Source organism: Cydia strobilella, chromosome 21 (genome assembly GCF_947568885.1).
Source record: "Cydia strobilella chromosome 21, ilCydStro3.1, whole genome shotgun sequence".
NCBI lineage: Eukaryota > Metazoa > Arthropoda > Insecta > Lepidoptera > Tortricidae > Cydia > Cydia strobilella.
The window spans coordinates 9673670-9690368 of NC_086061.1; the positions used below are offsets into that span (position 1 = coordinate 9673670).

Genomic DNA, 16699 nt, shown 5'->3' on the forward strand with positions numbered 1-16699 from the left:
GAGATTTTACATGTATTCATCAAGAAATAAGCTTTATCAAACACGGAGTAACGCCGGCGCTTGCGCTTCCGTAGAGGGATAATACTAGCTGAAGCTTTGAAGGTTAAAAGAGATCTCTTATCGGGATAAGTTCGCCTTTGTACTTCCCTTACTGTTATTTATTTTTTTAAACCTGTGTTGTTGTGTACAATAAAGTGATTACTATAGGTACTAATACTACTAGTAATAACCGCGAGGTTGTATATGAGGTGTTTGACACGCTCGGCGGTGTCAGCGGTCTCGGCGCCGACGTCGCTGGCGAACTGCAGCAACGCCGATAGGAAGCGCCGTAGACGGAGTAAAGCCGGCGCTCGCGCTTCGCCCAGCGGTGGGGAGAGGGATAATACTGACCGCGAGGTTGTATATGAGGTGTTTGACGCGCTCGGCGGTGTCGGCGCCGACATCGCTGGCGAACTGCAGCAACGCCGATAGGAAGCGCCGTAGACGGAGTAAAGTCGGCGCTCGCGCTTCGCCCAGCGGTGGGGAGAGGGATAATACTGACCGCGAGGTTGTATATGAGGTGTTTGACACGCTCGGCGGTGTCAGCGCCGACGTCGCTGGCGAACTGCAGCAACGCCGATAGGAAGCGCCGTAGACGGAGTAAAGCCGGCGCTCGCGCTTCGCCCAGCGGTGGGGAGAGGGATTCCGTGGAGGATAGAGCTAGGAACAAACAAAGCTATTAAAAGTTTTGACAAATACTCCCTATTAATGGACGCCTCCTTATCGTTAAGCCATTCACCGCTCAGCCTCGCATGTTAAGGAGTTTTTATCGAGTTGTTTTATAAGCATCTTATAAAAATTCTAGAACCTAAAACAGATGACGGGGTAAGTGCAACTTTATACAGTATGTAAATCCAAATGACAATAAATTAAACCATATATAGAATTTATCCGTGTCATAAATAATTAATTAAGAAGGTTTTTTAAGTTACACTGAATTATGACCCCGCAAATAATTTTTGAAAAGTTACCGAGCAGCAATGTATGCACTGCAAACATTACGAGACATACATGACATGATACGAGATTGTTATAGTAACTGTCAACAACTCAAGCTCAAGCGTTGACAGTTACCTTAAAAAGCTCGTAACTTGTGTGTTGCTTTACATTGCGGGCTGAATTTTCAATGTACTTCTAAGCAAAAATTATTTCAATATACCTCTTAGGTCCTATGCTAACCACCGTTTAAATACATACATACATACATACATATTATCACGCCTATTTCCCGGAGGGGTAGGCAGAGACCACGGATTTCCACTTGCTACGATCGTGACATACCTCTTTCGCTTCATTCACTTTCATAACATTCCTCATACACGCTCGCCGGTTTAGGGTGCTCCTGACCTGACCTTTCTTCAGGATTTCCCCGATCTGATCAGAGAAAGTCCGCCGAGGTCTGCCCCTTCCAACTCCCGTTTCTACCTCTCCCTTATACACTCTCTTTGTTAGCCTTCTTTCACTCATTCTGTCCACGTGTCCAAACCATCTCAACATACCTTTCTCAATTTTTGTCACTACATCTTCGCTCAGTCCACACTTTTCCCTTTTCACCGTTTAAATATTCGCCCATATTAGATTTCATCATCGTCCATTGCAGAAGATTTATGGTTTAACACCGGAGAGACACCGTTTTTGATGGCTTTACACACTATATAAAAAGAAAATACTCACAGATAACGTTGTAATGTTAATGGTTCGTAAAGCCTGACCAGTAATATATGATCATCAATGATCGTAAACTGCGAGCGAAATCCATTGAAGTACTAGGGTTGTAGTCAAGTCAAAGTACGTAATTTCAATGGATTTCGCTCGCAGTTTACGATGCCTGATGATCATTGTCAAAAGGGCGCTGTTATTCTCATGTACAGATAGGGTGACAGTTCAGTGTAGTATGAAAAAATTAGTTCCAGTGAAATTCCGCAACATGGCGCGTGATCATATATTCCTGGTCAGCCTTTAAAATGCTAAGTACCTGCTGTGCCGTTGTTTTGAGGACTGGGGGGCCCCGGGGTGGGGGATGAACGACTTTCCTCCTGTTCTGGTGAGCGGTGCTCCTTGCCTGCCGGCGCTGAAACAAGTAACAAAACATGATTTTTCTGCCCTCCGGCCGGAAAGCGTCAACTTTCGGCCCGCTGCACTAAACGAAGTTGCCGCTTTCCGGCTTCGTCGTAAATAAGAAAGCCTCAGTACCCCTAGTGTTAATTTTAAAAATACAAAATCCTTTATTTTTGTAAGTTACACAATAAATATAAGCTAAGGGATGGAGCCTCCCTGTAAGCAAAAATAGCTTGTGTTGGAAGCCTCCGCTCTTCTTTAGGTAACACGGGGTAAGTATAGGTAAAGCTATATAATTCTAGTTATTAATATTATTAACATAATATGAGTCTACATTTTACGGTTTCCAGGTATGATTTAGGTAAAAAATACAACTAACAAATTAAGGGGATCCCATGCCCCAATGACCTTCGATTTGAATCCCTTTCTAATGTTTTTTGTAGCTTATCATATTAACAGCAACGGATTTTAGCAATATAGTATCCCATATTTACTTTAAAGTTCATTGTTTTCGAAATATTTGGCATCAAAGTTGAACAATTTTAGGCCAAAAAACTGGTTTTCTGACCATAACTTTTGTGTTAATTAGTTTAAAATTAAAACCTTAGACAAATTTTTAGAGACGTCTAAGACGAACCCAAATATGTAGATTTCGTATAAGTAAGATCTTTCACAGCAATCGAGATACGAAAAAAGTGTTTTTTTTTTAGACAATGTTTAAAACAATCATAAATAAATAAGTATTCATTTTTTTCACAATCCGGTAGACAAAAATGGAGATAAAAGATTGAAGAACCGATAGCCGCTTGTCTTATAATTCTATATGTAGTGCAAAAGTAGGAGATACGATTCAAAACTTGTCAAAAATCGATGAAAACCTCAGGTAGCCCCTTAAACAACAGCAGTACAATTAACCTATGCCACATTACTTGTGATATGTGATCCTGAGACATTACTTGCTTTACCGCCCTAGGTTTGTAACTATTCTTGCACACCTCACACACTTGATACCTATTACAAATTCCTATAAAATAAATATTTACAGAAAAAACGTGTACCAGTTACTTTTTTCGAAAAACCATCAACTTTTGGGTTATTCCTATTTAAAGAAAGATAAAAGACATTTATTCGTGACGATCACAACACAAGTACGAACATGTACAGACAACAACAGCAAGAAAAGAAGAGATCATCGAGTGTGCATCACGAAATGGACCCAACTTAGCATAATGCTAGCTATAAAGCCGGCGCTGGTCTTCCGTAGGGCCCATTCGGTGATGCCACGACAGATTTAGAATCACGAGGGCTAATTGATTTAAAAAGGACACATTGTCCGCAAAAAAATCATTTTTGTGACGCATTTTCACATCCACTACATTTTGTATGGACAGTCATAAAACTGACAACCAAAATTTGTATAAATAACTGGAGACACTTTTTTTCTTTATTTCAATTAATAGTCCTCGTGATTCTGAGCCGAAATAATCCAAGTTATTAGATTGTCGAAAAAAAATTAATATCGTCGTGACATCTATTGTCAACTAGCAGTACTGATAAATTCCGCTACTTGACGCTAGATGTCGACTACGAAATAACTCGCGTTTTGGTAAGAAAACTGATGTACAGTACGTTAACTCTCAGAATGACATTCGTTTTTCCATAGAGCAACTTATACTAGAGCGGTACTGTCATAGTAAATTTTGTAACCCCAGTAAATTCACTGCCATCTGTCGACACACTTTAAAACTAAAAATAAATATTTATAAAAATACGATAAAATGTATTTAAATATGGATAAATGATTTTTTTATTTGCATTAATTATTTTTATATGATTTTGACCCATGTTCTTTCACTGGTATGCGTTAAAATTATAAATAACAAACTCAACAGTCAACGCCCTCTATACGAGTGTAGGCTAAAACTAGTGGCGCCATCTGATCGAGAATCAAATTTTCGTGATTTTCGAGGCACGTTTTTTCCTTAGACTGTATCCATCTATTACGGAGTTATATCTATCTTTGGTTTTTCGGGTAAAATCGGACGTAATCGCGTAATAGAAAATGACAGTCTCTTACTGATTTAGTTGCAATCCAACACCCAAAGAGTGCAGTCGTCTTTTCAGCCTTAAACTATATAAGAGTAGTTAATACCACCATAACAATAATATCACAATTTTCCAATTGTATAATTTTACCATATGAATTGAAATATGTGACTGGTATTACAACTCCATATAATTTCAAATTTGTTTTCGAATTTTAAATTCTGATTCTATTTTATTTAGATTATGACAAAAAGTCAAATCGCAAATTTTACATTGAGACAATAGGTATCCTTAACTTTTTGCGGTAAGTTTAAAACTTTTTGTGAGTTAATAAGAAAGCAGAACAGCTGTATCACCTTCGCGTGTTACCGCCGATACCCGATGTATCTTTCTAAAATCCGAAGGTCATTCTCAGAGTTAACGGACTGTATGAAGTTACCACTCTTTCCTTACTTATATTTCTCTATGGTGATATATATATACTAAATAGTTGGTGTGTGTGTGTATGACACCTCCGCCATTAGCCTGCGTCTGAATGGCCGTGTTTTTGTCGGGTGTCCGCGGCACGGCGCGCTAGGGAGGGACACTTAGTGGCAAAAATCGACAGTAATCTATCGAGCAACTTGATTCCTGACACATCGTGAAACCTGCCCGCGCAGCATGGTTTCCCCTATCACTAAGTCCGTCACTTTCGCACTCACATACTTGTTAGAACGTGACAGGCATGGTGATAAGCGTACCGTGCTACGACTCCTGTACACATTTACTATGTCTACTAAAATTATTATGACACACAAGGCTAGTTCGGACTACGTTAGTAATTTAGTTAAGTGGCGAGTATTTGTGGCTTTGCATGCCTATAACCTTTTCCTCCAAGTGCAGCATAGACCCTTTGGGCATGCAGTCACAAATACTCGCCACTCAACTAAGTTACTAACGTAGTCCGAACTAGCCTTTATATTACGGTAAAAAACACACAAATTTATATTACGGTGAAAAACACACAAATAACAAATCAGTTTGTTTGATTACTTCGATTGTAGAAGTTGTGGAAAGTTTCCAAAACAATGTTAAAGTTGTAAAGTAATTAAAGGAATCTTTATTTTTAAAGATCCAGAAAGTGGCCATTCCTGATACCAATCCTGGCTAAAATATTTGAAAAGGTTTTATATAATAGGTAGAACAATTAGTTTTTTCAATAAATATGACATTTTATAGTTCGGGGGCCCTTACGGATACACTTCGACCCATAGGGATCTTTTGTGCAGCAATATGACATTTATTTTTGAAGTAAACTTCTTGGCACGACTAGAGGGTAACTCAGATACAATAGGACAAACGTCAAAGTGCCAACATAGCAATAAACGTCATCGTCAAAAAAGTTTTACTTCAATCGCATCGCACGCACACACTTTTAATTTTATCGATAACTGCATTCGTGTCTCATCCCTACACAGCACTTACCGCGACTGCCCGTGACGTTTCATTCCCGCGGTACAGTCAGCTCCAAAAGAACTGATCGGGCGCCAGCGTAAAGGAAAATAATACCCCTGTTGGGTAAAACATCCAATAAAGGTGCTCACAATCATGGTTTAAAACTCAGTTAAGTGGAAAAGGGACGACCACTTCTCCATTCTCCACACAAACGTAGTCCCCATCTTTCTCTATTTATATTGACATTATGGAAAATATTTTCCATAATTTGTATATAATTATAAACAAAAAGGAAATAATAGGATAGAGCGGTACTGTCATAGTAAATTTTGTAGCCACAGTAAATTCACTGCCATCTATCGATACACGATTAAAACTAAAAAAAATCGGCCAAGTGCGAGTCGGACTCGCGCACCGAGGGTTCCGTACTTTTTTAGTATTTGTTGTTATAGCGGCAACAGAAATACATCATCTGTGAAAATTTCAACTGTCTAGCTATCACGGTTCATGAGATACAGCCTGGTGACAGACAGACAGACGGACAGCGGAGTCTTAGTAATAGGGTCCCGTTTTTACCCTTTGGGTACGGAACCCTAGAAATGAAGATATATAAAAATACCATAGAATGTATTTATATATGGATAAATGTTTTTTTTTTAATTTGCATTAATTATTTTTATATGATTTCGACCCAAGTTATTTCTCTGATATGCGTTAAAATTGTTAAATAACAAACGAAACCGTCAACGCCATCTATCCGAGAGTAGGCCGAAGGTAGTGGCGCCATCTGTTTGAGAATCAAATTTTCTTGATTTTCGTGGGACGTTTTTTCCTTAGACTGTATCCATCTTTTACGAAGGTTAGGTTAGGTTTGTTTTATGGCAATCCTGAAAAGTTACGCGTTTCTGAGAAAAACCAAATTATGACTAACGAAATTGTGGACAAACAATACATTATGACTTAAAACTTTATGGGAAACAATAGACCCGATTGGCGCACATCACACGTACTTTTAAGGTCGTATCAAAATAATATCAAAACCGTAACGAGTTGTTCAATCGGAATCGTCTCGAGTAAGATATATGTGTGTTCGGCTGCTGATAGGTGCTCCGCTCGAGTGTCCTCTCAAGGGTGACATGGGGCTCTGGAGAGCTGTATTATTGCTTTATAATAGCTGCATAACCGCTTTATAAATACTTTTTCATAACGTTGCATCGTCGCGTTCGCGAGTTGTTCGCTTACGTAGTACGCTGCTTGAGATTAATGAGATAAATGAAGCCCAAATCCTATTTTTTCCAATTTAGCTTTGTTTTATTTTATATACATTTTTTTTTTATTCATTAAATATATACAACAAACTTTTCACTATTTCTAATTATACATTTTAATTTAAGCCAGCATTTAAAGACATAGTGTGCAGTAACAGCCCAAAAAGACCGGGGCCTGTGCTAGGGCTAGTTACAATATATGTGACACAATTTTTAGAGAGCGATCGGATTTTGGATAAACAATTACATTTACATTATACATTGACCTTTTGCATCATACACGGTGTTTTTAGGGTTCCGTACCCAAAGGGTAAAAACGGGACCCTATTACTAATTAAGACCGCTGTCCGTCTGTCTGTCACCAGGCTGTATCTCATGAACCGGGATAGCTAGACAGTTGAAATTTCCAGATGTATTTCTGTTGCCGCTATAAACAACAAATACTAAAAAGTACGTAACCCTCGGTCGGCGAGTCCTTTTTAAATTCCGTTAATTTCGGGGTATGGCTAAGTACATTCAAAGATAGATATAACTCCGTAATAGATGGATACAGTCTAAGGAAAAAACTTGCCTCGAAAATCAAGAAAATTTGATTCTCGTTCAGAGGGCGCTACTAGTTTTGGCCTACAGTCGTATAGATGGCGTTGACGGTTTCGTTTGTTATTTAACAATTTTAACGCATATCAGTGAAAGAACATGGGTCAAAATCATAAAAATAATTAATGCAAATAAAAAAAATCATTTATCTATATATTACATTCTATCGTATTTTTATAGATCTTCATTTTTAGTTTCAAAGTGTGTCGACAGATGGCAGTGAATTTACTGGGGTTACAAAATTTACCGCTCTAGTATAAGTTACTCTATGGTACATTTAAGGAAACTGAATGGCATAATTAGTTTTTTTTCTTCATAGAACGTAATTAATAGCATAATTGTAACACGGACATTATAATTATTTAAATCCAATAAACAATTGAAAACTATGACATTTCGAATATCGATCGTCCAAGATAGTAATTGCGTAAATAAACATACTAAACACTAATATGTAAACACGCTCGTAGAGGCCTTATTAGCAATAAATAAAAAAATAATTATCTCCAAAACGGAGTTAATTAGAATACCCTAAGCATAAATTTTAGGTCTGTGAGAATACCGGTTTCTTTGAGAAAGTTACTTAATTTAAGAATAGGAATGCATTCTTGAAATTGAAGGACTAAAAAAACCGTGTATAATATACATAGCGTTTTGAGTGTACGCGCACTTATGTGAAATCACCATTTATTACTAACTCTTTCTGATTTTGTTAATACCCATAGGCATAGTATATACATATACAAGTAGTTTTTTTTTTCTCTTTATTTAAGAGCTTGTCACCGAGGTGAACATGTCGCTCCATAGAAAACAGCAATACAATGTTCTTACAATTAACTTAATCTATTAACAATAGCTTTTCGTACAAGCTGCAGTAGCGCCATGGCGGAGTCTGACAGAGGAGCAGCCAGAACGCTATTGCAGCCCCCGACATCAAACATAGTATTATGGCTTGAAAAAGCCAGTTGTATCCGAGCAGCTTCATTCCGGACACATTCCATTATAACATGGTACACGATATACAAGTAGTTATAGACATGAAACCAAGCGACCAGGGGTAAGAGAAAGACATATTCATGTATTGACAGTTTCATGTATGGCAGCATAATCCTTTTTCTCTTCCACTCTTATAAATTTCGGTATTTCGCCATCGCCTCCTTGCTATGATGCCATAACCCGACCATGAAAAAATGCCCGGTCGGTGATAAAGACAAAGCACGGCACTATTTTCTCTTTCCTCTTATAGGAATCGCAATAAGACTATCTTTCTCTATCAAAGAGTGTCAGGCCCTTGTTAATACCAAAGATAGATATAACTCCGTAATAGATGGATACAGTCTAAGGAAAAAACGTGCCTCGAAAATCACTAAAATTTGATTCTCGATCAGATGGCGCCACTAGTTTTGGCCTACACTCGTATAGAGGGCGTTGACTGTTGAGTTTGTTATTTATAATTTTAACGCATACCAGTGAAAGAACATGGGTCAAAATCATATAAAAATTATTAATGCAAATAAAAAAAATCATTTATCCATATTTAAATACATTTTATCGTATTTTTATAAATATTTATTTTTAGATTTAAAGTGTGTCGACAGATGGTAGTGAATTTACTGGGGTTACAAAATTTACTATGACAGTAACGCTCTAGTATAAGTTACTCTATGTTAATACCCGTATAATGGACTGCGGAGTCATATGCACCGAACCGTCGTCCAGTACAATATATGTGTTCGGTTGCTGATAGGTACTCCACTCGAGGGCTGTCCTCTCGAAACGACGCGAGGGGATATATAGCTCTATAATAGCTGAGTAATTATTGTAGAACAGCTTTATAAGTTATCGTAGGTATCGTATTGTGTCAAAAATAAGTTACATATATAGTGAATAATTAGTTTCCATCGTATTTTCACGGAAACGTATGAACGTGTCTTGCTATTTCAGTCAGTCTCGGTACAAAAAGTACTGACGTTGACTGAAGTAGCATTACATATACGAACGTTTACGGAAAACAATTATGCACTACATTTGTAAGAACAAGGGAATCATAATTAATAATCAAATAGATCATTTTTAGGGTTCCGTACCCAAAGGGTAAAAACGGGACCCTATTACTAAGACTCCGCTGTCCGTCTGTCTGTCACCAGGCTGTATCTCATGAACCGTGATAGCTAGACAGTTGAAATTTTCACAGATGGTGTATTTCTGTTGCCGCTATAACAACAAATACTAAAAACAGAATAAAATTAATATTTAATGGGGGCTCCCATACAACAAACGTGATTTTTTTTTGCGTTTTTTGCGTAATGGTACGGAACCCTTCGTGCGCGAGTCCGACTCGCACTTGGCCGGTTTTTTATAAAATCAAAAGAAAATATGTTCCAACTTTTTGATACATATTTTTGAGTCCATTTTTTGAGATTCTATACGAGTATGTATTTGTACAAACATAACAAAACAGAAAAAATTAACTTAGCTACTTTTTATTTTTAAATCAAAAATACTTGAAAGAAAGTAAGAAAGAAACCATCATTATTAGCATGATAACAAAAACTTAATACTAAATAAAATGCTAAATTGTCCTCACTCACCTTGGTGTCACGATATGAATCACATGGCACACTCCGCGACACTGATTTTCAGTAAGGCCCAGTAAATGGACTAGGTGGCAATCAGTATTTTTTTCCAAAATACCCTGTGTTTTGAAAATTTCAAAACTGTCAAACCGGTCAATTCGAACAACGTGTTAATTACTAGCTACGAGAACTATACGAGATCTAATAGATACGTTATAGTTTAGTTCTCAACTAGTTATCTTTTGCAGTTCGATTCGAGAAACCAATTGTCATTTCACGCTACAATTATTGTAACGTTTAGGGATATCCATTAGATATCCATTGGATGTCTAAGTAATATCTTAAGCAAATCTTAAAGAGATCGTTCAAGAGGACATTCGGAATCGCGGAAATGTTAGATTTGACATGACTTTCTTAAATATCTCGTTATAGTTTCTGTTTCATATCTAGTGGATCTAGTTGATATCTAGATCATTGTTAGAATTGGCCCGTTATTATCCGAAAACAACTAACGGTCTAATTCGAATAATTCTTATAACATATCACCATTTTATAAGCATTGTTCGATTTGGGCCGTAATATTTACATTCAGAAATGCACTTGTAAGTCGCTGTTTCTGTGGCCCGCCGGACCACCGCTATCGTATCGGCCAGGCGTACCGCGTGTGTACTGACAGCGTCCTGATACTTTGATACCGCCCGTCCCCCATCATTTTAACGAAATACCAATTGACATAGGGAACAAATCAAATTACAGATACAGTGCATAATTGTTCTCCATCGTATTTTCTCGATGTATTTGTCATGCTATACTAAAAGCCGGAATCGAACCGGCGCGGCGTCTCGCACGCGGCTAACGTCCTGATCACTAGACCACCCGGCCACCAGCGATTTTGGCTTTAATTATATGACATCTATTTCTTTTTTGAAATACCAATTTTATAAATTAATTTCATTATTGGCCTAACGTGCCCTATTTAACATGTTAAATCAAGAGAAATGTAAAAAATATTTTTACAAAATTAAGTACCTTTCCGATACAGCGAGGAAACGCCGCCAGCATCCTTGGTACAATGCCTCAAGGGCCTATTTTAGATTAAAGCTAGTTATTAATTTCTTTTACGTAGTACCACTGTATATATCTTGTATGTCAGTTGAGAGGAGGGCCAAGAGAATCATCAATGACAGCAATCTGACGAATGCTCGACTCCAAAGTCTGGAGCATCAGTTTACTGTAGATTTATAAAAATTTTACTGTAACTTATTATTTTATGTTGTACTTAATTAGTTGCATAATAAAATCTAAACTCAAGCTTGCGTTGGTATTCTATCTTACAATTAAAGCACATAGCGACGTAGGTATTTTTTGCTCAACTAGAGAGCTAAATCTGCGACCGACAGGATAAATAAAAGTTCCCAAAGCTAGTGAGAGGCGTGCGAACGACACGCGCCCTCCAACTAGTGACGCGACAGAAAGTTATCGAAATTTTGACTAAACTTGAGATAAGTTGTGATAGAAAATATAAAGGTTCCGAAAGCTAGTGAGAGGCGTGTGAACGACACGCGCCCTCCAACTAGTGATGCGACAGAAAATCATCGATAAAAATATTCCTTGGTGAACTTTGAAGCAGATTTCGCTAAAAGTTCCGAAAACTAATGCGAGAGGCGTGCGGACGACACGCGCCCTCCAACTAGGGACGCGACCAAAATAATTATTCTTTATTAAACTCCGCATGTAACAGAAACGTGTAAATGAACGTGATTGACCAAATATAAATACATAGGAATATTGCAAACTTTTTTCAAATAAGCTAAAATTCACAAAAAGTTACAATTTACTGTGGTGTTTTTTATTTTATTTTTGTTTGTTAGTTAGTAGTAATTTATTGTACATGCTAGGATTTAGTCCTATTAAGATTTGAAATCGGTTAAAGTACGGATAACTAAAACAATAATCAATATTCTAAAATGGTTAACAATTTCATGGTCTCCAATACCTCTATTAAATACTGCAGTTATATGTTTGTACGAGTAGCAAGGCGAACGACGAAGCAGATAGCGAACGTAAGTGTGATTATTACACACTTCTGTTCCCTGTCTGCATCGTAATAAAACAGTCCGTTCGCAATACGTCTCGTCATTTTCCTCACCACTCGCACGATGCACGAATTTTAACTGTGGGGTTGTCCTATCAAGATCGATGACACCGTATAGAGTACCTTCCTAGTGCTAGCGCCCCGGGCCTGCCCTCGCAATCACGTGAAATATTGTGCTAGCGGCTGCAAACACATCCTTCTGTCGTCACTGTTTCAACATCACTACATAGTATAAAACAAAGTCGCTTCCTGCTGTCTGGATAGATGTCTGTCCCTATGTATACTAAGATGTTTAAAATTACGCAACGGATTATAATGCGGTTTTTTTAATAGATAGAGTGTTTCAAGAGGAAGGTTTATGTGTATAATACATCAGCATTGCACCCGTGCGAAGCTGGGGCGGGTCGCTAATATTTTTTTTTGTTTCTATTTATTTAGACAACAAACGGTCATATACAAAACTGATGTAATAATAAGCAATGTGTTAATAGACCTTGAGTGCCCTACCTTAATAAAATAATTTCTAATCTAAAGTAGCTAGTGTAGGAGCAGTAAGCGGAAAACAAAGTTATCATTAATTAACAAACTTATCAGTAACTTTTATCGATATATATCTATTATCGATATAATAACGGTACATTCCTAGTCTTAGCGCCCCGGGCCTGCCCTCGCAATTACGTGAAATATTGTGCCAGCGGCACTGACCTGCTGCAAACATATCTTCCTTTTGTACTTGTACCATCGCCCACTGTTACTGAGAGTACGTAAACCTTATTACTAGAGGCATAAGGTCCACGATGGACATTGCTGTTTGTACTGCGTTTGACTAATTATGGACCATTTCGTTCTTTAATGCAATGTTATTTTGGTTAGTCGGCATGCTCGGCAATTTTACCTTCTCCTAACGGAGTTTCGTTCTCATTTTAAAACTACGTATTGGATTGTAATGAAACTTTGTACATACAATGACATGAGGTATATCTAGTCTTGTAAGTAGTTTATATAGATCCAGCTTATAAAACAAATGAAATAAAACAAAAACAAAATAATAATGTATGTTTTATGAACCTCCAGGTCTTTTTTGTTGTATTTTTCTATTGTTGCGGTACATCTTTTGTATCGCATTTTTGATATGTTTATATGACTGTTTGCTTTCTGAACAAACGAAAAAAAAAGTTTTGTATGAAAAACTTAAATTCGCTGTATTTTTTAACTAAGGTATCTGAAGTTACATAAACTAATTACAGGACTAGATATACCTTATCCTACTGTATTTAAGTACGAAGGTTCAGAGCAATCTAGCTAGTTGTTTTAAAATGAGAGCGTAACTACATTTGTATGGGAAACCGAGCTTGCTGGGGACTTAAATAATAATATAAAAAATAAATTCGACTTGATAATCAACGAAGTCACTGCAGCGAACCTTTATGGCGGGGTCTCTGTTCGTAGGCGCTTTTCGCTACATACGGTTTTTCCCGTGTTATCGGCTATGCTCGTAACGTAAGCACACGCTGGCAGTGAATGTGTAACTTAAACTACCTACAGAACTCTTTTTCTTCAACTTTTTTATCTTAGGCCTATTATAGTAGGTATACCATGTATACTATAATAACACAAATTAAATATTTTGGCTTGATCAGGAGCGACAACACAAATACCCAATGATGAGTCCACCCGTGGCTAGGACACCTTCACCCCAGCGGGGTCAGCATGGTCGCTTTTTTATCGCCTGTCGCATCGTGCGTCACTTTCGCACTTACATACTCGTTAGAACGTGACAGGGTATGGTGACAGACGATAAAAATGCGACCATGCTTCCGCTGCAGGAGTGTATACGGGCAGGGGCAAGGGGGTCAGGTGATTCTCACAGCCATGCTTGTGAGGTGAATATACATATAACTGCCCGATTTGAACAATGCTTCATGGAGACTATATAAAGGAGTCAAATCTCTATGTATGAAAAGTGTCCATCAAAAAACAGTAATTAGGCGGCGCCACCATACACCGAAATACTACCAAAAACAACCTACGTAATTTGGTCAGGTTATTTGTTGCCTTATATGGTTCATGTTATACTCATGTCCCAGAGCCTAACTAGCGCCACCGGAGAGATTAGGAACTATTATTTAAAGCTGAAAGCGGTCACTTTTGCAACAATTCTGCCATAAGAGATTGGCATCCTTTCTATACCATCCATAATAGCATGATTCGACCCTGAACCGCTGTCAAACTTCGGTTTTGTAGGAAGTTTCCTTTACGGTAGTATATTATTATTTATTCTGTGCTATAACTTATTTTAAGAATGTCATTCAAAACGGTTCTAAAACGCTTCGCCAATGGCCCCACACGAACCATAGCATAGCCCATATAGCCTGTGCAAACTGTGTGATGAGCTACGTGCTAATGCATAGACAAACGCTTATTTTTTTTTATTTTTTTTTTTTTATACCACGTCGGTGGCAATCAAGCATACGGCCCGCCTGATGGTAAGCAGTTACCGTAGCCTATGAACGCCTGCAACACCAGAGATATTACACGCGCGTTGCCGACCCTTTAAAAACCTGTACACTCCTTTTTTGAAGAACCCCATACTGTAGCCCCTCGGGAAAACCTCGGCAGGGAGCTCATTCCACAGCCGAAGCGTACGCGGGGGGGTTATTTCACGATATTGGCAAAAGTTGCCAGTGTTTGACAAGTTTAGGTATCGTAAAATGTGCCTACTTTGCTCTAAAATTGCCATACAAACATTTGATCCTCAAAACAAACCTGAACTACTGATACCATTAAAATTTGTCAAATACCCTATTGTCATTTTAACTAGGCCCCATGAGGATTATTATTTTTCTATTAGTTTTGTCAGTATCGTATTTTGCAAACCTGAATATGCCAGGGGTATTATCAGGGGTATTTCCATTGTTGTCTCAGGCGTCGCAGCCTAATACGTGCGTGCCGACGCATACGCCCATCGATTGGGTGCTAACTGCTAACTAAACTAACAACTAAGCATTTAGGTATCTAAGTATTACTTTTACTATTTAATGAATTTCAATTTGGTTTGATAAGATTTGAGAAAATTTTAATCTAATACAAATTACCTAAATTGTATTTGTGTTTGTGTGTGTATTTATGTGTGTGTATGTCTAGTGTCTAAATATGTATAAATATGTACAATTGTACATACATAAACGTTTAACAAATATCTTCAAGATATATTAATGCCAGGCAAGTCTCCAACTTGACCGAATTTAAAGTGACCTCATTACGCCCTTTATGTTACCAGTGGACGCCGATGGGCGTCAATCGAAGATCGAAGGCGACAATAATACGCGGCGGCGCGTTCTGAATAATGTAGTGATTTTATGATTTACAGAGAACTAGCGTGAATAGAAATGCTGTTTACACGAGGATGAAAATATTTCTCATGATCTAAAAGTGGCTCATTGTTTATCTATGAAGCGGGCTGAAAGTGATACGTTTCTGCCCTAGTGTTTTCCCTTCCAAGCACTATTTTTTTCTTTTTTTACGATAAGCAATGAAAACTCGGTTCTGAATCTATTTGTCATATAATTACCAATCTAATATTTAACTCGTGATCCCATATCTTGATGAAAGTATCCTCAAAAAATACAATATTCAAGTTTTCACTTCTGCCGGCACTCCCGGAGTGCACCCCGTTGTTTTTTTTTAAGGGTTCCGTACCCCAAAGGGTAAAAACGGGACCCTATTACTAAGAATCCGCTGTCCGTCTGTCTGTCACCAGGCTGTATCTCATGAACCGTGATACCTAGAGAGTTGAAATTTTCACAGATGATGTATTTCTGTTGCCGCTAACAACAAATACTTACTAAAAACAGAATAAAACTAATATTTAAGTGGGGCTCCATACAATAAACGTGATTTTTTTTGTCGTTTTTGTGTGAAATGGTACGGAACCCTTCGTGCGCGAGTCCGACTCGCACTTGGCCGGTTTTATTTTGTGTCTAATCCAGCAACATATGTCCTCCGCTAACCGATGTCCGTGCTCGTCAAAGCAAACATTGAAATAGCATCGTGGGAGCTGCGGCAGCCGTGTGCCATGATCATCGTTATTCTGTGGATTTTTTATAGCCTTTACGAAGGCTATTATTACTTTTTAGTATATCTAGTATCAGTCGAAATGACGTTTTCTCCGAAATGATAGGTCATAAGTTGCGGTTATAAAGGAGTCAAAACACACAATGGACAACTTTTAATACTTACTATATATGTGTAGATAAAGCAGTGTATGTAACTGGACATAATTAGGTATTAAAACACTCGTGTGATGTTTTTATTATATGAAACTCGCTTTCAGGTCGTTTCATAAATCCACACTCGTATTTAAATGCCGTTCATTATGTAGCAGTCACAGAAACTACTATTACGTAGGCTATTGTTACTTTTCATACTCTGGCAAGCCAGCTTTGTAGAAAAAGGCGGTAAATTTGAAAAATGTAGGTGCCAAGGATCGATCATCACCCCATACAAATTTTGAATTTCGCGCCTTTTTCTACTAACAAGGCTTGCCAGAGTATAACATTTTTATCGACGGAGATAGTTTAAGGCCC

General features: G+C 37.9%; 1 protein-coding gene across 1 annotated transcript in view; it reads right to left on the reverse strand.

Annotated features, from left to right (window-relative positions):
* LOC134750992 (protein CBFA2T3) overlaps positions 1-16699 on the reverse strand; it is a 34947-nt gene that overhangs the window by 14633 nt on the left and 3615 nt on the right. Inside the window, exons 2-3 of the mRNA XM_063686296.1 lie at positions 2015-2110; positions 542-699 (exon numbers count right to left, since the gene is read on the reverse strand). Coding sequence (XP_063542366.1) covers positions 542-699; positions 2015-2110 — 254 coding nt within the window. The remainder of the gene's footprint in view (positions 1-541; positions 700-2014; positions 2111-16699) is intronic.